Source organism: Lepus europaeus, chromosome 10 (assembly GCF_033115175.1).
Source record: "Lepus europaeus isolate LE1 chromosome 10, mLepTim1.pri, whole genome shotgun sequence".
NCBI lineage: Eukaryota > Metazoa > Chordata > Mammalia > Lagomorpha > Leporidae > Lepus > Lepus europaeus.
Genome location: NC_084836.1, coordinates 21030869 through 21055153, shown reverse-complemented (window position 1 = coordinate 21055153; position 24285 = coordinate 21030869). Strand labels below are relative to the sequence as shown.

The window sequence follows — 24285 nt, the reverse complement described above, 5'->3', positions numbered from 1 at the left end:
AGACTGAGTATCATAAAAATATCTATACCACTGAAAGCAATTTGCAGATTCAGTGTGATACCAATCAAAATACCAATGACATTCTTGTAGAGATAGAAATAAAAGATACTAAAATTCATATGGAAACACAAGAGAACCCAAATAGCTAAAACAACTTTATACAACAAAAACAAAGAAAGCCAGAGGCATCACAATAACCTTTAAGGCAAACTACATGGCAGTTATAATCAAAACAGCCTAGTACTGCTACAAAAACAGATGGACAGACCAAGGGAACAAAAATGCCAGAAATCAATCCATGCATCTACAACCAGCTTATCTTTGACAAAGGAGTTAACATCAATCCCTGGAGTAAGTAAAGTCTCTCCAACAGATGGTGCTGGGAAAACTGGATCTCCTCATGCACAAGTATGAAACAAGAGGACTACATTGTACCTTTCATAAAAATCCACTCAAAATGGATCAAGGACCTAAATCTATAACCCGATACCATCAAAATACTAGAGATCATGTGGGAAACTCTGCAAGATGTTGACATAGGCAAAGAGTTTTTGGAAAAGAACCCATAATCACAGGAAATTAAAGCCAAAATTGACAAATGGGATTACATCAAGTTGAGAATCTTCTGCACTGCATAAGAAACACTCAGTAAAATGAAGAAGCAACCACCAGAATTGGAGAAAATATTTGCAAACTCTGCTGATAAAGCATTAATATCCAGAATCCATAAGAAGTTCAATAAATTCAGTAACAACAAAGCAAATAATCAACTTAAGAAATTGTCAAAGGACTGGAACAGGCATTTTTCAAAGAGGAAATTTAATGCCCAATAGACACATGAATAATTTTTCAGGTTAACTAGCCATCAGGGAAATACAAATCAAAACCACAATGAGGTTTCACCTCAACCCAGTTAGAATGGCTCTCATACAGAAATCAACAAACAACAAATGCTGGTGAGGATGGAGAGAAAAGGTACCCTAACCCACTGTTGTTAGGAATGTAAACTGGTACAGCTACTTTGGAAGACAGTATGGAGATAGCTCTGAAATCTGAATATAGACATAAAATATGACTTAGCCATCCCACTCCTGGGAATTTACCCAGACAGAAAGACATTAGTATATGAAAGAGTTATTTGTACTCCATGTTTATTGCAGCTCAATTCACAATAGCTAAGATATGGAATCAACCCAAATGTCCAACAATGATGAATGGATAAAGAAATTATCATATAAATACACTATGGGATACCACACAGTGGTAAAAAACAAAATGAAATCCTGTCTTCTGCAACAAAATGGATGAAACTGGAAGCCAGTACACTTAGTGAAACAAGCAGGTCCCAAAAAGGTAAATACCATATGTTTTTCCTGATCTGTGGTAACTAATAGAGTACTTAAAAGGTAATCTATAGGAATAAATTTAACACTTAGAGATGTGATGATTTTGAACAGCACTTGTCTTGACTGTTGAAGAACAGTGTTTTTTTCTTCATACTATTTTTTGAATTCTTACTTACTGTAGGGTTAATCTGTGAGTATAAAATCAACTGAAAACAGATCTTGTAAAAAAAAAAAAAAACCATGAATTGGAATAGGAGAGGGAGGTAGAAGAATTGGCCAGGAGGGAGGGTAGGGTGGAAAGTATCACTATGTTCCTGAATCTGTATATAGGAAATGTATGAAATTTGTATACCTTTTATAAACTTTTATAAAAAGTTAAAAAAGTATGAAAGAAAACTTCAAAAAGAGGTTCAATTCATATAATAACTCATTACACATTAAAGCCTTATATTACAGACAGTAATAATTGTCACTGAGTATAGTGAGATTCAACTAGTTATTAAGGAATGCTTAATGTGCTCCAGCATTGTGATAATCTATAAAGCCCCTTAATGCAGATTTGCTAATCCCACAATTGCCAAAAGGTATTTTGTTAAAATAAATGTATCTATTTTAGTTTTTATTTTCAAAACAACCAATTAATAAAACAACTATATTCATTAAAGTGAAAAGCTTAAAAATACTACACATATATCAAAGGAGCACACATTGTGTTGTTGAGATCTGAACAGATTCCAGTTGATCACTCAACTGATTCATTTGTCACTTGAAACTGCTGGCCACTGTGGCAGTTTTCTTTTTAGACTGTGGTTAAGTGTGTCTAATATTAAGTATTAGTAGCTAACTTATACCATAAAGTATTAATGACTAAGGACAGAAACAACATCAATATTAAGTAGCATAGAAGTATAAAAACAACAAAGAGGGGCTGGTGTTCTGGCACAGTGGGTTAACCCACCACTAGGCACACCTGCAGCCCACATTCTCTGGGTAAAGTCCCAGATACTCTTCTTCCAAGCCAGCTTCCTACTAATCTGACTGAGAAGGCAATGGAATATGACCTAAGTTTATTGGCCTCTGCCATCCATGTGGGAGATCATGATAGAGTTCCTGGCTCCTGGCTTCCACCTGACCTAGACCTGGCTGTGACTGCCACTTAGACAGTGAACCAGAAGATGGAAGATTTCTCACCCTCCCTCTCTGTTGCTTTCAAATAATTTAATTTAAAAAGAATATACACAAAAACACAATAAACATTGGAAAAAATCTGTCTTTAGCTAACCTTCTTGAGATTTTTAGGCTACATTATTTTGTTCAAAAAGCGTTATCAGGATGAAAAATCTCCAGGCATTTCAAAACAATATTAGAAAAAGAATATGTTGTAGATGTATTATTCACGTGGTTCTTTATTTACTGAAAATCAAGACTTTGCATGCTTGAAATCTGTAGACACTACAAATATCGGCCTCAATTTTTTTATCTTATCACATGGCAAAAGGCACCAAAATCATATTTTCAAAACAGTTCATTCTGTAACCATAAAAAATGTGAGCTTCAGATTGTGAAAGGATTTGATGTTATAAACAAATAACAAATGTACTGTATTTTAATTAAGAAAATTCACAAAACACAACCTGCCATTTTAGTATTCTTAATGTCATATAACATTTATCATATAAGAAAATACAAAATCACCTTTCATATTAATAGTTATATTTAAATTAACTTCATGATATAATATTTATAATTGGTCTCAAATCATTTCTTATTTTCAAAATATATTCCATTAAAAAACATAGTGGCTTTCTAAGTACTTTAGATGCTCAAGATATGACATAGAACCATTCAGGAATTCATGAGTTGTATAAGGCTGAAAAACTATGCTCTTAGACAAGCCTGGTTATTTCAGTTCCACCAATAAAAAAAAAAAAGTCCTGGTAATTTGCATCAAAGATAACAGAGCTGATGAGCAGCAACTCTTCGGTTTGAACTAGGACTTTGACTCATGTTTATTTTATGAAATCATTATACGAATTTCATATTCCCTATGGTATTCACATTCCCTAAGTTAGGACCCTTAAAAGGCTCAGGTCTTAACTCCTTTCACTTCGTCCTCTAGCATCTCAGACTTCAGTTTTGTATTCAAAATTCCAAAGTCAAATCTCTTGCCCTGAAAGCTTTCCCAAGCTTCCTACTAAAACCTCTACCTGCTACGCCGTCACTATCTTGGAACTTTATCTTGGAACTTTACGGTCACCTCAAGGTTAACATGTCTGAAACCAAAATCATCCTCTTTACAACAAAGCCAGTCTTCATTTGACTCCTTATCTCTAATGAATTCTGACCTTCAGAAGAAAATGATCCCTGATTCCTTTCAGGAATTCCCCCTTTCTCTTGGATTCTATGGCCATCAAGTCCTAAACATTCAGCCTTCACAGGTTTTGTCTCTGACTCCCCACACTCTCACCTATGCCTTCTTTCCTAGACAAATGCATTTGCTGTCAGATGATTCCTAAGCAGTATGTCTCCCCTCCGCAACTAAAACTGTATTTCACACATCACCTCCTGTTTAAAATTCTTTAATGACATCCCACTGTCAATAAAATATCCTATCAGTGTTCAAAGTTCTCTTTGGATTCCTATCTGCCAGTGATCCTATTCAGTCAAATTGCTTCAAACTGCACAGTATGAAGTCCTCCAAGGCTCGCTCTCTCTCTAGAATGCCTTCTTTTTCCTCCTACACTTCCAAACTTGGATTGCCATCTCAAATCTCTCATTTTGCACATTTTCTTACAATCCTTGCTGAGATACAACATTTGAACTCTTAAACAGTCTTTCAAAAAGAAATGCAAGGAGCACCAGGAGTCTGAAAATAAAGAGAAAAACAATGATGCATGAATGTGAATTTCTTTTCCCCCCCATATTCAAAGTACCTTTTTCTCCATTATTTACTTTCAATTCTTAAAGGGACTTAATTCTGTTTCTTCTACAGCTCTAAAGGATTAATAATCTATTTAGTATGATTGTAGCCAGTCGGCTCATCTCATTAGAGAAAACATCATGGTATATTATGATAAAGCTTAAATATTATTAACATGGAAAAGATAACATTATCTAATTTCGGTACCACCAAATTGAAACTCTGAGCATTCCTAGAATCCTATAAATGTCTACTATGAAATCAAGGGATAATTTCTATGACCAAAGTAAAAGCAGACTGAAATAAATGTTCCAATGATTTTAATTTCTTTTCATTGGATTTGAAATAGAATATTTCACTACTAGATACTTTAAGTATTATTGGTATTTATAAAAATATGCTTATTTTAGTTCTCAAATTAGCTTGAGAATTAACTCGAGTGATTTCTCTTTCGACTCTGGACAAATGTTTCCTGTAGAAATACTTTTCCAGTTTTGCAGCATAAAAAACTGGAAATTAGAATTTCATCCTCTATCAAACTAACTTTTCAGTCTTCATTTTTTAATCCACTTAGCAAATAATGTTGAGTACATATTATGTGCCAAGTAGTATTCTAGATAACAGTAATATAGCAATAAACAAAGTTGATAAGCAGTTACTCTTCAGCTTAAATTCTGTGAAAGGAGACAGAAAATAAACATATAACTAAGTGCACAACATGACAAATGACAACAAAGGCTATAAAGAAAGATAGAGGAGCCAGTGCTATGGTGTAGCGAGTAAAGCTGCCGCATGTAGCACTGGCATCCCATATGGTCACCAATTCAAGTTCCAGTTGCTCCACTTCTTATCTGGAACCCTGATAAAGTGCCTGGGAAAGCAGTGGAAGACGGCCCAAGTGCTTGGGCACCTGCACCCATGTGGGAGACCCAGAAGACACTCCTGACTTCATATTAGACCACCTCCAGCTGTTATGGCCATTTGGAGAGTGAACCAGCAGATATCTCTCCCTCTCTCTCCGCGATTCTGCCTTTCAAACAAATAAATAAATCATAAAAAAAGAAAAAAGAAATGTACAAGAGAGTAGTTGAAATCGAGTATTGGAGAGGAAAATAGAGAACTTCATTGACAAGGTGAGATGTAAGTAGAGTTTAAGAATTGCCACTGTTCATAAAATATGAATTATCAGCATAGTCAAAATTCAGACAAGATTTTGATGTAGCACCCTAATGATTTCAGTTATATCATTTAACAGTTTCTGTTCTGAACTGCCAAAGCAAACATAAAAGCCTATTAGTAAAAAGTAGATTGCAACCACCCTCACTTGATATATACTCTAATGTTCCAACATCTCTATATCAGCAGCAGATTCATTGCTCAAAGCTACTTTGTTTTCACATGGGGTCACAAGCCCACTTCCATAGCTGTTGGCTAGAGCATGAAAAGAACAATTGAGAAGTAACCCAACATTTTTCAACTGAAAGAGATGATCCCACCACTCAAACTTTGGTAAGTACATATAATCAAGGCCTAACTAATAAGTGCATCTATATCTTTGTCCACTGGGATGGCTCATGGGTCAAAATAGGACCAAAGTCACAAATCTCACAAGAAATAGAGAGAAAGAAGTCTTTGGGAGAAGGTATTGGGAAAGCAGAGATTTAACAACAAAGAATAAGCCATGGGCTACTTATATTCCTTGCCATAATGTGGGGAAATCTTGCCTAAGAAGAAAATCAGTATAAAAGAAAACAGAGTTGAGAAATGGGAAGAGACAATTTCCAGATTATTTTGAGTACCTGGATCCATGTAATAGACTGATTTTTTCATGAATTAATACACTTTTTTGTTTTTGCTTAGGTCAGTTTCATTTTAATAAGATATTGTAAAAGTTTAGAAAAAATATCTTTGCATTTTCCTTTTAAAAAAGATTTATTTATTTGAAAGGCAGAGTTAGAGAAGCCAGGAGCCAGAAACTTCTTCTGGCTATCTCACTTGGATTCAGGGGCCCAAGTTCTTGGGCCATATTCTGCTGCTTTCCTAGGCTCATCAGAAGGGAGTTAGATCAGAAGTGAAGCAGCCAGGACTCAAAGAGTACCCATATGGGATGCCAGCACCACAGACAGCAGCTTTACCCACTGTGCCACAGAGCTAGCCCCCTCTTTGTATTTTCAACTCTATCCTGGTATAATCTATGTATGGTGTCATCTCTTTGATGGAAGTTTAAAAATTTTTTGATTGGAAGTGTAATTACACAGCCATTTCAAAGTGATAAAGTATAACTAATGAAGATGATGCAAACAAAACAAGGCAAAGGACTGTATTTGTATCTATCAAAAGCTAACACTACGGCTGGTGTCATGGTAAGTTAATTCACCACCATGGTGCTGGCATCCCACAAAGGTGCTGGTTATAGACCTGGCTGCCCCACTTCCCATCCAGCTCCCTGCTAATGCACCTGGCAAAGCAGTAGCAGATGGCCAAGTCCTTGGGCCCCTGAACCCATGAAGGATACCAGGAAAAACTTACTGGCTCCTGGCTGTGGCTTGGTCCACCCTGCTGTTGCAACCATATGGGGAGTCAACCAAGTGATAAGAGATGTCTTTCTTTTTTTTTTTTTTTTTTGATTCTCATGAAAAGATTTATTCTTTCTTTTATTATTATTATTATTATTATTATTATTATTATTATTAAACTTTTATTTAATGAATATAAATTTCCAAAGTACAGCTTATGGGTTACAATGGCTTCCCCCCACCCAAAACTTCCCTCCCACCCACAACCCTCCCCTTTCCCGCTCCCTCTCCCCTTCCAATCACATCAATTCATTTTCAATTCTCTTTATATATAAAAGATCAGTTTAGTATATATTAGGTAAAGATTTCAACAGTTTGCCCCCATATAGCAACACAAAGTGAAAAAAAATACTGTTGGAGTACTAGTTATAGCATTAAATAACCAGAATCTACAAAGAAATCAAGAAGCTCCACAACAACAAAACAAACAACCCACTTAAGAGATGGGCCAAGGACCTCAATAGACATTTTTCGAAAGAGGAAATCCAAATGGCCAACAGACACATGAAAAAATGTTCAAGATCACTAGCAATCAGAGAAATGCAAATCAAAACCACAATGAGGTTTCACCTCACCCCGGTGAGAATGGCTCACATTCAGAAATCTACCAACAACAGATGCTGGCGAGGATGTGGGGAAAAAGGGACACTAACCCACTGTTGGTGGGAATGCAAACTGGTTAAGCCACTATGGAAGTCAGTCTGGAGATTCCTCAGAAACCTGAACATAACCCTACCATACAACCCAGCCATCCCACTCCTTGGAATTTACCCAAAGGAAATTAATTTGGCAAATAAAAAAGCCATCTGCACATTAATGTTTATTGCAGCTCAATTCACAATAGCTAAGACCTGGAACCAACCCAAATGCCCATCAACAGTAGACTGGATAAAGAATAAAGAAATTATGGGACATGTACTCCATAGAATACTATACAGCAGTAAGAAACAATGAAACCCAGTCATTTGCAACAAGATGGAGGAATCTGGAAAACATCATGCTGAGTGAATTAAGCCAGTCCCAAAGAGACAAATTTCATTTGTTTTCCCTGATCGGCGACAACTGAGCACCAAAGGGGAAACCTGTTGAAGTGAAATGGACACTATAAGAAACAAAGACCTGATCAGCTCTTGTCCTGACTCTAGATGTGCAATGTAATACTTTATCCTTTTTAGTATTTTGTTGTTGTTGTTGTTGTTCTAATACTAGTGGTTGAACTCTGTAATTAACACACAATTATTCTTAGGTGTTTAAATTTTAACTGAAAAGTGATCCCTGTTAAATTTAAGAGTGGAAAAAGAGAGGGAGGAGATGTACAATTTGGGACATGCTCAATCGGACTTGCCCCAAATGGTGGAGTTAGAAATGTGCCAGGGGATTCCAATACAATCCCATCAAGGTGGCATGTACCAATGCCATCTCACTAGTCCAAGTGATCAATTTCAGTTCACAATTGATGGCTCTGATAGGTCTAAGAGTCAAAGGATTCACACAAATAAGACAAGTGTCTGCTAATACTAACTGATAGGATCAAAAAGGGAGAGAAAGATCCAACATGGGAAGTGGGATACACAGCAGACTCATAGAATGGCAGATGTCCTAAACAACACTCTGGCCTCAGAATCAGCCCTTAAGGCATTCAGATCTGGCTGAAGAGCCCATGAGAGTATTGTAGGCATGGAAAGCCAAGATACCATGGAAAAGAAAAAAAAAAGAAGAAGACCTAAATGAAAGATCTCTGTGAGTGAGATCCCAGTGGAAAGGACGGGGCCATTAAAGAAGGAGGTACCTTTCTCTGAAGGGAGGAGAGAACTTCCACTTTGACTACGACCCTATGACCCTATTGGAATAAGATCAAAGTCAGCGAACTCTAAAGAGATTTATTTCTATCTCTTCCTCTCTCTCTGTAACTCACAAATAAATTAAAAATAAGTTTAAAAAAAAGCTAATGCTACAGAAAGAATCTCTCAGAGTTTATGGATTCTGACAATAAAGACAGGTGAAAAATATTACCTTAAGAGAGAAACTAGTAAACAGAAAAAAAGAAATCATAAAGTGAACCAAATGAAAGCAAAAACAGCTCACTATTAGGAAAGATAAAACATATCTATGTATGTTATCACATACAGAGGTTTATATTCAACTTTTTTTTAAAGATTGTATTTATTTATTTGAAAGGTAGAGTTACAGACAGTGAGAGGGAGAGACAGAGAGAAAGGTCTTCCTTCCGTTGGTTCACTCTCCAAATGGCCACCACGGCACCGATTTGAAGCCAGGACTTTCTTCCTGGTCTCCCATGCGGGTGCAGGAGTCCAAGCACTTGGGCCATCTTCCACTGCTCTCCCAGGCCACAGCAGAGAGCTGGATTAGAAGAGGAGCAGCCAGGACTAGAACCAGAGCAGAGGATAAACCCACTGTGCCACGGTGCCGGCCTCCTTACATTCAACTTTTAACTCTGATTTTTAAAGTAATTACTGACTTTCCTTACATAACAAATAATCACCAACATTCTATTTCATATGTAAATTTCCATTTATTTTTTGGAAAATAAGATCTTCAATTCTCAAGCCCATTAAAATTGTTGATTTTGTTTATTTAAATATATATTTAGTGAGTGGATAACCGGAAAATTATAACTTTTGTGTAAGAATTATGAGTATGTGTTCATAACAGTCACTGGAGATCAGCAAAGGACCGCCATCTATCTAACAAACAAATGCTTACAGGTTAACTATGACATACTTTGGAAGATATTATGTGGCCAATTCTGGTTAGATGTTTGCCAAACTTGCTTTTTTCTACTTCTTGGAAGTTTCAACAGACTGTATTTCTTTTTTTTTTTTTTAAAGATTTATTTATTTAAATTTATTTAAATTACATCAAGATGCTGCTTGAATGCAAAGATCCAATCTTTCTCTATAGAGAAGACTACTAACAAGGACGGAAAGCCGGAGGTTGAGAGAAGAAAGGAGAACCAAAGCACAATGAGAGTGGTTGCCTAGTTGATACCAAAGAAGCCATGAGAGAATGCTGGTTTGAGTTCTGGCTGCTCCGCTGATGCAGTTTTCTGTTAGTGCACCTGCAAGGATAGCAGAGGATGGTCAAAGTACTTGGGTCTCGCCACACACATGAGCTGTTGCAGGCAGCTGAAGAGTGAGCCAGTGGATGGAAGTTCATTCTGTCTCCCTGTCAATCTGCCTTTTAAATAAATAATTAATTAAATCTTTGCAAAGAAAGAGGAATCAAGAAGAAAAAGGTCAATTTGGGAAGTCTCCCTGATCATTCACATCTAACTTCATATCTTCCTCATGTGCTTGATAATATCTTGTATTTCCCATCATAAACTTATTATACTGTTTCACAACTGCCTATATCTATGTTTACATTCCCTGATACACTAGAAGTTTGGTGATAACAGTGATACAACTATTGTATATATCTCAGAATCTAGCATAGAATCTGGTACACAGTTGAGCCTATCAATAAATATTTATAAATATGATACAGATATATTAAAATAAGTAGTGAATTGAGAGGAGGGAGAAAATTTCCAACTTTGCTCTTATAAATCAGATTGTATTATTTCCCTGTTTAAAAAAACTCTTGGGTAGCTTTTTTTTTTTTCTTTTTAAGATCTATCTATTTATTTGAAAGGCAGAATTACAGAGAGGCAGAGGCTGAGAGAAGTCTTCCATCTGCTGATTCACTCCCCAAATGGCCACAATGGCTGGAGCTGTGCTGATCCAAAGCCAGGAGCCAGGAGCTTCCTCCAAGTCTCCCACATGGGTGTAGGGGTCCAAGGACCTGGGCTATCTTTTACTGCTATCCCAGGCCATAGTAGAGAGCTGGATAGGAAGAGGAGCAGCCGGGACTAGAACCAGCAGCCATATGGGATGCTGGCACTTGTACTGCTTTCCCAAGCCATAGAAGAGAGTTGGATTGGAAGTGGAACAGCCAGGTCTCAAACCAGTGCCCATATGGGATGCTGGCACTGCAGGAGGCAGCTTTACCTGCTATGTAACAGTGCCAGCCCCAGCTTCTTTTGTTAACTGCAACTTGTTTGTGTGGTGCTATGCAAACTTTCTTTATACTTAATTATTCTATCTGTGCTGTTTTCATTTCAGTGTCATTTTTAGAATATAAGTCTCTGTCATTGCTACCCTTTATGTTACAACATACCTAGTCAGTTGGGTTACTTAAAGCCTAAAAATAAAATCATGCTACTTCCCATAATCTACACCATCCTGTATAATCTAGTTTTCTAATTTCAAATCATATTATTCTTTACCTAGCCCACTATGCCTCAGCCAATCCCACTGGCCTGTTTCTGGCATTTGAACATTAATTTCTTTGTTATTTCAGGAAAGAGTATTTCCTTCTATTCTAAAATTTTCTTTTCCTAGTAATTTATGTGACTACATCCTTCTCCATCACCCCTCAGAGAGGCGCTCTCTATTCACTGAATGAAAACGATCATACCCCATCCCCAGTTATTCTCTGTCACAATCATGTATGATTCAGATGATCTCCGTTAAATAAATATGTGTCCAGGCTTAAGAACAACTATACTGCCCGCTAAAAATTATATGTATATATAAAAAGTATGTTTTCCCTCATCAGTGGTAACAGAGTACAAAATAATATAATGCATAAGAGCAAAATTGACATTTTGAGAATTGATTATTGTTTACAGCCCCTATCTACACTGTTGATGAACAGTGTTTTTTTTCTTCTTACTATCTGAATTTTTTTACTTAGTGGGGTGTTAACTTTATGTCATTGTAAAAATTAAAATAAGAAAGAGAGGAGGAGGGAAAGTTGGGATGGGAAGTATCCCTATGCTCCTAAATCTATATATAGGAAATACATGAAATTTGTTACCTTATATAAATAAAAAAGAAAATAAAAAGGCTTATAATAATAAAGGTAAGTTACTTTGTCCCGGATGTCAATCAAATTTTCATTCCATAGAAGCAAAAAACAGAAGGCAAAAGCAAATTTGGATCAAATTCCTGGAATGTGAGGTCAACAGACTGATGTGGGAAAGAAGAAAGTGAGTTTGAGTACTTAAGAAATCAGCATTTAAAAATGTCCTAGTGAAGTATGCACAAACTACATGTGGCATCAGAATTCATTTATTTAGTATTTAATCTGTGGTGTTAGGTTAAGCACAGTGTTAGATATTCCAAATTCTTCACATTTTTTTCACAACAATCCTGCAAGGTGCTGTTATTATCATCATCATTTTTCAGATGAGATCTCAAAAGACCAAGGAAATAGTTACCTAAGGAGTAGAATGGGATTCAAATACAACTAAACTTGAATTCAAATTCATGTACCCTACATGAGATTGTTATAAACATATGTTACTGAAGAGTTTAGTATAATACTTTAAATCAGAGACTAGATAAGTTAGTTAGGATACTTACTATGACAGTAAAGATATGTACATGTTTATAAAAGTAGCACCTGTATAGATAAGAGTAATATTATTGAATCAAGGGCAAAAAGAAAATTTTGTTCAAGGCTGAGGTAGACTTATTTCAGCAACTAAGAATGTATTATAGGAAAAAATACATCAATGTTTCTCTCATTTATTCTGGGAGCATGCTACTGCTATCTTACTAATAACCATTTCTCACTAATTCATTTTCTTTGTACATTTTATAACGCTTCATTTCCTGTCAAATTCATATCCTTGATTACTCACTCATTCTCCAAATTAAGACTTCACCTCTCATTGTTAATTATTTGATAGCAGAGACTGGCAGGTATCAACCAAATAGGACTGCTGTGAAACTGTACACAATCAAGATTTTTGAGCTTCAAAAAAAACCTATAAAAAAAGAAATAAGGATTCTGGGTTTTGAGTGAAAATAACACCAATTTTAAAAATCCATGCCAAGGGGCAAGTGCTGTGGCACAGAAGATTAGCCCTCTACCTGCCATGTTGGCATCCTACAAAGGATGGTCCACTTCTGATCCAGCTCCCTGCTGGTGTGCCTGAGAAGGCAGCAGAAAATGCCTCAAGTACTTGGGCCCCTGCACCCATGTGGCAGACCCAGAAGAAGCTCCTGGCTCCTGGCTTTGGATCAGCCCAGCTCCAGTTGTTGCAGCCATTTGGGGAGTGAACCAGAGGATGGAAGATAGATTCTCTCTTTCTCTCTTTCTCTCCCTCTCTCCCTTTCTATGTATGTCTGCCTTTCAAATAAATAAATAAATCTTTAAAAATATCCAGGCTTCAAACTAAAAACAAGCCACAGTATCTTTTCCATCTATTGCTACTGAATTTGATTTTATCATAGAGAAGACCAATTATTCAGCTGTTGGAGGCTCCAACAGTTTTAGTCATGGTCCAAATAGTCTCATGATAAACTATGTAAGGAAGCATGAGCAAGTTCAGTAATTGCTTTTGGTTCATAGCCCATTATTCTGTTAGAATTAATTCATTCTTCAAGGTGAAAAACATTTCTCTGGACATAGAGATAAGTGATTATTACTACTGGTGTATCTCTTGCCTGATTTCTTTTGGCACTACTAGGGAGAATGGGACTCTTCTATGATGACAAACTGTCCATGGTTTTTCTTTCAAAAGAGAATCAGGAATTCCCAAAAGAGCTCCTTCAAATAGAATTATAAATTAGGTACATTACAGAAAATGAACAAGGAAATGAAAAAAAGTGGCTAAAACTTGTCAAAATGAACTTCAGCATTAGCCAGAAAGTGAGGTTAGAAGAAAGCTGAGTAGATACATTACAATTAACCCCTGAGTATAATTTATAGTTCTCAGAGAAATCATAAAATTGAGTCCTTTTATTAGGAAGGTAAATTCAAGTTACAGACTATAAAGAATCAGAACAAAAAAGCATGAAGACAAAACCAGCTGATCAATTTAGATCTAAAAAGTATATAAAAGAATAACTTTTAAAATTTCATGGGGCCAGCACCGTGGGTAGGAAGGTAAGCCTGCATCCCATGTGGGCACCAGTTCATGTCCTGGCTGCTCCTCTTCCAATCCAGCTTTCTGCTTTGGCCTGGGAAAGCAGTGGAAGATGGCTTCTGCATCTGCATGGAAGACCCCAAAGAAGCTCCTATCCCTGGCTTGGGAAAGCTCTGACCAGCTGTGGCGGCCATTTGCAGAATGAACCAGCAGATAGAAGACTTTCTGTGTCTCCCTCTCTCTGCAACTGTACTTCCCATATAAATAAATAAATTTTTATTTAAAAAGCTTATAAAATTCCATAAAGTTCAACATATAAAAATTGGAAATGTTTTAGGAAGAAGTTTACCATCTTTGGATATCTTTTTTTTTAAAAGATTTATTTGTTTATTTGAAAGTGAGAGTTACTCAGAGAGGAGAGGCAGAGAGAGAGAGAGAGGTCTTCCATCTGATGGTTCACTTCCCAATTGGCTGCAACAGCTGGAGCTGCGCAGATCCAAAGCAAGGAGCTTCTTCTGGGTCTCCCATGTGGGTGCAGGGGCCCACGGACTTGGGCCATGTTCCACTGCTTTCCAAGGCCACAGCAGAGAGCTGGGTTGGAAGTGGAGCAGCCAGGTCTTGAACCCAGTGCTCATATGAGATGCTGGCTCTTCAGGCCAGAGCATCAACCTGTTGTGCCACAGCGATGGCCCCTCTTTGGATATCTTAATAGAAGGCTCATGTTAACTAGAGAGATTTTTAGCATCAAGTACAATTTTTAAGAACATGCACACAGTAAAACTTGGTAACAGTGAAGCCCATCATAATGTGCGAGAATAAATTTGGAGAAAACAAAAACAGTGTTGATCCAAACCTTTTTTACCTTATGATTAAGTCAGAAAACTGCTTCAAAGACAGTGCATTGCAATTACACAGAAAGAATAACAGGAATGAATTAAGAATAAATGTCTACCACAGAAATACTGGAGAATTTGGAAGATAAATGAGACATATTTTCCTAAATTCTTATAGATTTCCTTAAACATGTTATCAGGAATCAAATATGGTGGTTGTAATCTAAGATTTCCTTATTTTAAAATTTCCATTGTAACCCATAAGCTATACTTTGGAAATTTATATTCATTAAATAAAAGTTTAATAAAAAAAAAGATTTCCTTATTTTAAAGAGAGATGTACTATTACATAAGAAATATATCACTTGATCTAAGATAATAGTATTTTTATGTTATGTGGAAATAGATAATATCTATCTCAGTATTTCATCTGATCTTTGAAACAATCTGGCAAGGAATTCATCATCTGAAAAATTGACCATCGTGGGAAGTTTTTCTGTTAAAAGGACTCCATCTTGGGGCCAGCGCTGTGGCTTACTTGGTTAATCCTTAGCCTCCCATGTGGGCACTGGTTCTAGTCCCAGTTGCTCCTCTTCCAGTCCAGCTCTCTGCTGTGGCCCGGGAGTGCAGTGGAGGATGGCCCAGGTGCTTGGGCCCCTGCACTCACATGGGAGACCAGGAAGAAGCACCTGGCTCCTGGCTTTGGATCGGCGCAGCGCGCCAGCCATAGCAGCCATCTGGGGGGTGAACCAACGGAAGGAAGACCTTTCTGTCTCTCTCTCTCACTGTCTAACTTTGCCTGTCAAATAAAAATAAATAAATAGATTCCATCTTAGAACTCTTTTCATAGTTCTGTAACAAAATGCATGTAACAAACAGGTGTTTGACGCCCATAACCTCTAAAGACACACACAGACATACACACACACAGAGATTAATATTTTACCTATCATTAAGGAATGCATACGCAAAGCCAAAAAAGAATATTTATGCATAAGTGACATAAGGGAAATTATAGAATGTATGTAATAGATTTTTAAATAAAATGTAATAATATCCAATCCGAATAGTTAGATCTGAATAAGAAGTTCAAAAAAGGTTTTGTGAAAAATGATTTTCAGTAAGGAGAAATGGTATGGAAAAGAATTATATATAGATGGAGCATTGTGAACACAAAACTAAAGACAAGTATGCTTGGGATTAATCCATTTTCCTGAAACATTATATTAACCCAAAACACTACTGGGAGATGAAGCTGGAAATGAAAGAGGCAGCTAGAAACTGAGGGTCTTGAATGCCTGTGTCAAAAGTTTTATTTAATTTTTGCAGTGAGGACCAGAGCTACAACGAACTGATCAGGACTGCACTTGAGGCTCACCAGTTTGGCAGCAATGCTTCATAATAAATTGGAGCAGATAAAAAGAAGAAGATAGAAACAGGTGGATGGGATAGGAGGCTCTTGAAATTAATTCACAACAGAAGTAACCAGGGTCTGAACCCACAAATATAAAAGGAATGAATTAAAAAAAAAGAAGTAGGTCAATCTGAAAGAGGTTAATGAAAAATTAATAAATGACCCAGTGGTTAGGATCATGAGCTTGTGAAGACATTAAACATAAATTCAGATTCCAGATTTCCCTCTGGGAATAGCACTGTAATCCTGGACAAATTATTTTACCCCTGATTCCCAAATTATAATAAAAATTACCTCATGATATTTTATGAGCAATGTAGGATATTACAATCCTAACATGACTGCACAAAGCCTAGCACATAGTACAAATTTAGAACCTAATAAAAGCTAGCTTCTAGCATTAGTTATTTTCCAAGATCATAGTCTCATAACTGCTGCTTGATGTTTAGCACCTACATCTCACTGTTAGTTCACAGAGCAGTTTTGTGGTCATTTAAACATTCTAGAAATTGCATAAGCTAGTCCTTCAAATTAAATCTCCCCCATTGTGTATTTACAATATCCATTTGTTAGGACTCTAAATCTGATTAACTTCTACTGAACTCTGCGTTTTTATATTGAGCCAAGAATTTCAGCTTTTTGAGGAAGTTTTTCAGATAATTCAATTATTGACAATTTGCTATTCTTCCCTAACATCTGCAGACTAGCTTGTGATGTCATTTTCAGGATAAAAAAATACTGACAGAGATGAACCTAAGAACAGAGTATTTAGAATTTCACTAGAGAAATTCATTCTATATTGACACTGAGTAACTATTCAAAAATCTGAACAAATCTGGACAAAGTTACAAACAAAAATCAAGACTGTGTATCTCCAGTAACACAAAAGAGAATAGCCCTTTTTTAATGATGGACAGAAAGCCATAGTAAACTTTTGGTTTTTAGGCAACCTAATTTGACTCCATGGACCTTTGAATTTCAGACTTGATGATTTTGGCTCAATATTAAGCATATTTTATGAAGTTAGGAACACCTCCCTCCCAACAACCACCCCTACACCCCACCACCAAGAGTGCTCTTAAGGAGTTCATAGAAGTTTGCTGTAAATACTGAGCTATTTCGAGGTGAATTCTGAAATCTTGGAATACTAAAAGAAAATATCTCATACTGCAGAAGGATGATGACATGCAATTAAAGATTTTGGAGTACAGTGGAAAAGAAAGTGAAATAATAGAAAAGAGCTGTATTGGCTAAGTAAAGTTGTACAAAACCTGTCAATGCAATCCCTTTCCAACAAAAAGCCTTGGATGCTGCTTGTGTCTAGTTCTTCTTCAGGAGAAAAGAATACAATGCATTTCAACCCTCGTGATTTATATTTATTTCCTGGAGTCATAGGCTAATGAAGCAAATCTAAAATTCTAAAAAAAAAAATCTATTCCTGACGCCTAGATTCTGAAATCTGCTCTAATGGCCTTTATATTATTATCACATTTCTCTATGTGCTGTGTTCACATTTAAGAACTGTGTTCACTGTTACACACGTGGAAAAAAAATCACTAAATATAAAGCTAGGTAATATAAATGAAGATAATAGAAAATGTGTGTTATTTTATATTCTTTCAAATCCTGAGTTTCATGAGTTGGCAAAGAATGAAGATAATTATATTTCCTCAAAAGTTATATTCTAGATTATGTAATATCATAATTCAACTTAGAAAATGATTTTATGTGCATAATTATAAGAATATTGAATGCAGACTCACTTTTGAATTAAAATGTACACAAGAAAAAACATAAATTTAACTTGAGCTGGACTACATATGAATATGTAACCTCCAATTGAGATCATTCAGTCACAATAAGAATTTAATTTTTATACACTTATATTGGTAAAATTGTTCAATCTATCACCTTAAAATAAATATTTTAACGAAACCAAAATCCCCGATTCAAAAATATGATGTTCTTACATAAGATGGCTGATTTTATATTTTAAAATACTGAATCAGAGTGCCCTCTATTGGAAGAAAAAAGGCAATAAAAGTGACACTGAACTAAGAATAGCTAACAGTATTTTTAAAAATTTCAGAAAAAATTAAAAGAAATTTATCTTGATATAAAAAAATTGGAATTCATAACAACTATTTTCCATGAGCATTTTAAAAACCCCTTAAATGCATGGTTTTCAAAATTTTTCCACCCTAAAAAACATCTTTTTCAATCCATTTATCCATGAACTTTCTGAAGTACTCTTGTAAGATATTCCCAAAGTTGAAACCACACCATTAATATATAAATTCATTTATTAATATGAATTTGATAACACATGTTTTCCTTATATTTTTATTCCTTTGAAATTATATTTAGAATTACTTGTCATATTACAATGAACAGCTGGATGTTCCATATCATCTGAAATTAAATTTTAACTGAACCCAAATGTTCACTATATAGCCAGTAATAGAAAACAAAAATGTTTTTCCACATTTAATATTCAATATAATACAGAAATAATTGTGATTTAGAAATATTTGTGGACTACAGTTTAATTTTTCCTAGACAAACTGAAAATATCCCTTTTTTGACAAACTGAAATGTTCCTCTTATGAACTGAATGCTTGTGTACTTCCCAAATTTATATGTTGAAATCCTGACTTTCAATGTGATGGCATCTGGGAGGAGAGGTAGTTTGTGGGAAATAACCAGTTCCTGAGGGTGAAGTCTTCCTTGTGCATAGGATTAGCGTCTATTAAAAATGTACCAGAGAGTTGCTTTTTCTCCCTGTTCTGTTCCATCTGAAGTCACACTGAGAGCACAGCCATCTGTAAGCCAAGAACAGACCCTCGCCAGACACCAGCTCTGCCAGCACCTTAATCTTGGTTTCCTAATCTCCAAACTGTGAGAAACAAATGTCTGTTCTTTAAGCTATCAAACTGTAGTAATTTGTTATAGCAGTCCAAACTAACACACTCCCCAGTTTGAGAGACTTTTAGAAGTTCTTACCCTAGGGGATTGGAGAAGAAGGCTGGGCAACGTAAGATCTAGTAGATTTATCTATTTCAAAATAATCTATAATTCATAGTACTATCAAGATCTCAGTTCTGAGTCCTTACCTCAGGACTGAATGACCTTGGCCAAGGCCTGGTATATTTTTGGTTCCCTCGGTCAACAGTACACTATAGAATAACCTGGAAGTTTCTTAAGAGAATAATGTTCAAGGCTACCCAAAATTATTTTGACCTAGTTGATCTGGAATGTTTCCTGAGAGTAGCAGTACTTATTATTTTAGTCTCTCCAAGTAAGTTGAATGTCAACCACTGCTGAGCATCATTGTTTGAATCTCTCCCCAGAATATCCAATACACCATTGCCACTTTTATCTCCAAAAATGTCAACTTCACGAGAACTCCCCTACCCAAGACTTTTTTCTTTTCCACATCAATTCCAAACTTCTAACTGGCATCCAAATCCACTGATCTGCCCTTGTTCCTTGACAATATAGTTGAGTGGTAAGGGGTATGGCCTCAGCCCCAGGCTGCCTGTGTTCAGATCCTGGCTTTGATACTTGCTGTGTGAACTTGGAAAAGCCATAAAAGCTCACTGTACTTCCATTTTCTCATCTGTAAAATGAGAGAAATAATGCTACCTATCTTCATAGGGTTATTGAAATAATTAAACCAGCTAATACAAGTGAAGCCCTCAACAATGTTAGGAATCATCATTAATTATCAAACTTGCTTTCTCACTACTTTGTTGAAACAGCTCTTATGGTAAATAATTGTCTTCAAATTAAATACAAATTCTCACCTCTGTGCTTCATACATACTCTCATTAATTCACTATAATTCGAGTGCAAGGCCTGTCTCCCCTTCCCATAGGATGCATTTTCAAGTCTCTCTACCTGTACAAAGCCTTCAAGGAATACATACAAATCTTCACTGATTTCTTCTTCTTTAAAATTTCGTTTGGCCAAGGGTAGCTTACCATGAGAAATATAGCTGGTAATTACAAACATTGGTTCTGGGTTTGAATTGCTGTACTGCTACTTGCCAATTGAATCATTTCCTAAATCTATATTGCTGTACTGTTAGTTGTGCTTACTAGTGGCTTAAAATGCATCAATCATCAAAACAGCAAACAGCAAGCACCTAATAAATGTCAATTCTAACACACACTTATTACTTAATATGTTACTGTCATCTATATTGTGACTGGAGTCTCCTTGGGACAGGCATTTCGAATCCCTTGAAGTAAAGAACCATGTTTCACGGTGCTATTATAAATCCTGCAACGCAAAACATGATAAAAACCATCTATATTAGATGATCTACAAGTATTTCATTAAGCTTTTTTCATAATCTGAGAGTACAACTTCTATCAGTATTACAGAAAAAACATTTTTGATGAATTTTCAACAAATACTCAACAAAACAAGGAATGAACACAAATAAAACCCAGGCTGTGGAGAAAGGTCATTGTAGCTGGATTACCTTTTAAACATGCAATACCAAATTTCTATCACATTCATCTTCTGAAAGCACAGTTACAATTGTCTTTTATCTGCCCTAAATCCTTTAGATTTTCCTCATTTCCTAAAAATAAATACCATAATTCTTAGCCTGAAATTCAAGAATTCATCTATGGCCTGACCTTATCTATCCTCCTAACTGCATCTCCTATCTTTTCCATTTATAAATTCTTTTTCCCAAACCAATAGAAATGCTTGCTCTTACTCATATACACTGTCTGTTTTTATGCCATATGACCTTTGATATTTTATGTAACAATACTTTCAAAGAATATTATTCTAAAGGTTTACCACAGGAACAAAGAATGGTATAGGAAAGAACAAGCCTAAATTTCAAGAATTTAAGTTCAATATATGAGTGTTAATTTCTCTCTTGCTACCATCACAATACAGTCTTTGGTTTACAAAAAAAAAAAAAAGAAGAAGAAAAAAAGAAAAAAGAATTACCATCTTTTCCCCAAAATATGTCATCCTAGAAGCCCTCGTCACACCTCCTAAAAGATATGAGCTTGAACCATGGTCTGGAAGCAGTGTAAATAGACCTTAAGGTGTACAAGATACTCACTAAATAAAACAAAAAAATTGACTTCTTATTTTACACTTATTCTTTACCTTCCTCATTTTGAACTCCTTGGGTATTATATGTCTCAAATTTTACATCATATATTATTAGATTAATAGTAGATGTGTAATTTATAAATACAGTCATATATAATTTACAAATAATACATTAGGATGGTTTGCTAGAAAATTTGTAGAAACCATTGGTCTAGAAAGTTAAGGCTTTCAGAAATTTTCGGAACTGATCTAAATAAAAGCCTAAACACACTGTATTATTTATGTAGGACAAATATGTTCTTGAGTTTTAACTAATATTCAAGGAAATGTTAAAACATAACTGATATATCAATTGGAGATCGCATATAATGGTCCTAGATTTTTAAACAAGGAGCTTTGCCCTGACATTAAAATTGTAAATATAAATATTTCATTAATATGAAAGTTTCATTTGGCAAAACCTACAAGTGTTTCTGTCAAGTACATACAAGCGGTCTTTGAAAAGTTCAAAGCAAAGGCATATTATGAGAAAACTATGTACTAGCGTCAAAAATCTTAAAGCAAACAAAGCTTATCTTTTAATTTCATTTTCCACAAATTTTTCAAGTCCCCTCATATGAAATTATACATAACAACTCATAAGGAATTTTTACTGGGGCCAATAATGTGATGTTTTACAAAAGTATGCAAAGAAAAAAAAAAGAAACAGAAACCAAAATAAAAATGCAGGCCTATGAAATAAGACTATCCTCAGAACTAGATTAGCAAGTATTATCACAGCTCGCTTTAAGTAATTAAATGAAGTAAATGTTCTCAAATGGACAGGAACTATACTTTGCATTTTTTTCACTTTTCATAAATAATATGACATTGAATACAGTCTACTCTTCAGGCTTTTGAAAAGGGTTAATATTCCTCTAACTAATTATGTTATAAAAGTGAGTAAAGGTTACATAAGGTACAAGGAACATTCCAAAAGTTTGTGGAAAATGTACAATGTGTTTAATTCCATTTTCCATGAACTTTTTTAATAACCTCATATCACCTTTAATAGCAGTACATACTCTAAGTTCTTCTTTAGGACAAAAAGAGTTTCATAAAAATTATTTTAAACTAATTCTCTACAATCTTTCTTGCTATTATCATGCTAATATAAAATCCTAAATTTGAGTAAAAATCTGTAACTCATGCTTTAGATTCTGAGCATATAAAAGAGAATTCTCTTAAGATTTACATATTATAAAAATTATGTAGGTTGGGGCCAGCGCTGTGGCTCACTTGGTTAATCTTCCACCTGTGACACCGGCATCCCCTATGGACGCCAGTTCTAATCCCAGCTGCTCCTCTTCCAATCCAGCTCTATGCCCTGGCCTGGGAAAGCAGTAGAGGATGGCCCAAGTGCTTGGGCCCCTGCACCTACGTGGGAGATCAGGAAGATGATCCTGGCTCCTGGCTTACATCAGCGCAGCTCCAGCCGTTGCAGCCATTTGGGGAGTGAACCAATGGAAGGAAGATCTTTCTCTCTGTCTCTCTCTCTCTGTCTATAACTCTACCTCTCAAATAAATAAAATCTTTAAAAAAACTAATATACAGATTGAGCTTTCCACAACATCTTTCTCCTATGACTGAAAGAGTGACAAAGGAACTACATGAGGGTACTACAAGAAGGACATGGAAACTGAAACGTTAAGTTTATTTTTGTTCAAAAAATTTTGAAATCCATGCATATGTGACATCTTAAAATAGCTGATGAAAATGTGCATTTTGAAAAACTATGCAACGATTTTTAAATCTTTACCCCAATATAAAATTTTAATTCTATTTTCCATTAACTGAAGTACTCTACACATATAATTCAGCTCTTTCTTCATATAGATGGGGTCAGACCAAGATTATACAGAAATGGGGATGATGGCAAAAGACAAGTTTTCTTCTTTCTTTTGAAACCAATATCATTATGCCAAGTAAAACACACACACACACACACAAATAACCAAAGAAACTATAACCCATCTGTACAAGAGAGGCTAACAATAGGAGAGATCATCACAAACTATAAGGGATTTATCGAAGTATTCCTTCCCCCAATATGCAGTGTGAATAAAACCCCAATTAACTTCCAAGAAAGAATAATAGGGAGATTGATATTAGATAGTGGCAGAAGCTGATAATGCACCAAATCCCCAAGCCTCTTAAATGTGCATACTGAACTGGTAAAGACAGACCCAGTGCCTTCATCTCCCCTCTTACTTACTACACTCTGGCTTCCATTTTTCCCAAGTTCTTCCTCTGAAATCTTGCTCAAATTATCTAAGTAGTGGTCTGATATTGTGTGGCACAAATCTTCAAAAGAATAATCCTTTTCTTGACAGAGTTTTATTTCATCCAAAAGTTTAGATAATTCTCCAGTCACTGTTTCACCTATAAGAAGATCACATTTTTCAGAAGTTCAAAAACATCATTATTAAAACTTAATGTTAAATAAAGATATAATTGCTATGGTGATAGAACTCAAAATATGATACATAAGATTAACTAGATAGGAACTATTCTCAAAATAAGGAACTAAACTATAACTAGCACAAGAATATTAACAAACAAAATATCACAATTTCACCTATATTTAATCTTTCTCAAAATAGAAATGAGTGTTGAAAGCTTATATACATGAAAAAACATCTAGAATTATAATTCTTAGAGTTTTACTTATTGTAGGATTTTTTTTTATTGTAGGATTTTATATTCAACAATCTTTCACTGGCATTTTACATCATTGACAGAATTCAACAATTCATTAACAAATTTAAAATGCTGTTGAGAGCTTATTTCCTATGTTCAATAAATACAAATAGTAGAACTTACTTAAACAATTGTATAAGTAAAAAATTAGAATTATGATATAGGCTATAAAAGGAAAACAAAGAAAGAATATTATCACCTGCCAAAATATGAAAATTTTGTAGGTTGCATGCAAATTTGTATACTCTTTTCTAAACAGTATGGGAAAAGTACTTTATAATTTGTGAAAACAATTTTCCAGAAGTTATAATCCAGACCTTAATATTTTTATTATGAATTATAAACACACTTAAGATCACAGATGCATGCATGGGTTTACTTCTATGCTCTCTACTCTGTTTCACTGGTCTATATGTCTGTACACCAGTCCCA

At 35.4% G+C, this 24285-nt stretch overlaps 1 protein-coding gene across 6 annotated transcripts in view; it reads right to left on the bottom strand.

Annotated features, from left to right (window-relative positions):
* ANKS1B (ankyrin repeat and sterile alpha motif domain containing 1B) overlaps positions 1–24285 on the bottom strand; it is a 1247671-nt gene that overhangs the window by 1015792 nt on the left and 207594 nt on the right. For all 6 annotated transcript variants that reach the window (XM_062202004.1, XM_062202003.1, XM_062202008.1 and 3 more), the window contains exon 8: positions 23369–23535. In XM_062202004.1, the coding sequence (XP_062057988.1) occupies positions 23369–23535 (167 nt within the window). The remainder of the gene's footprint in view (positions 1–23368; positions 23536–24285) is intronic.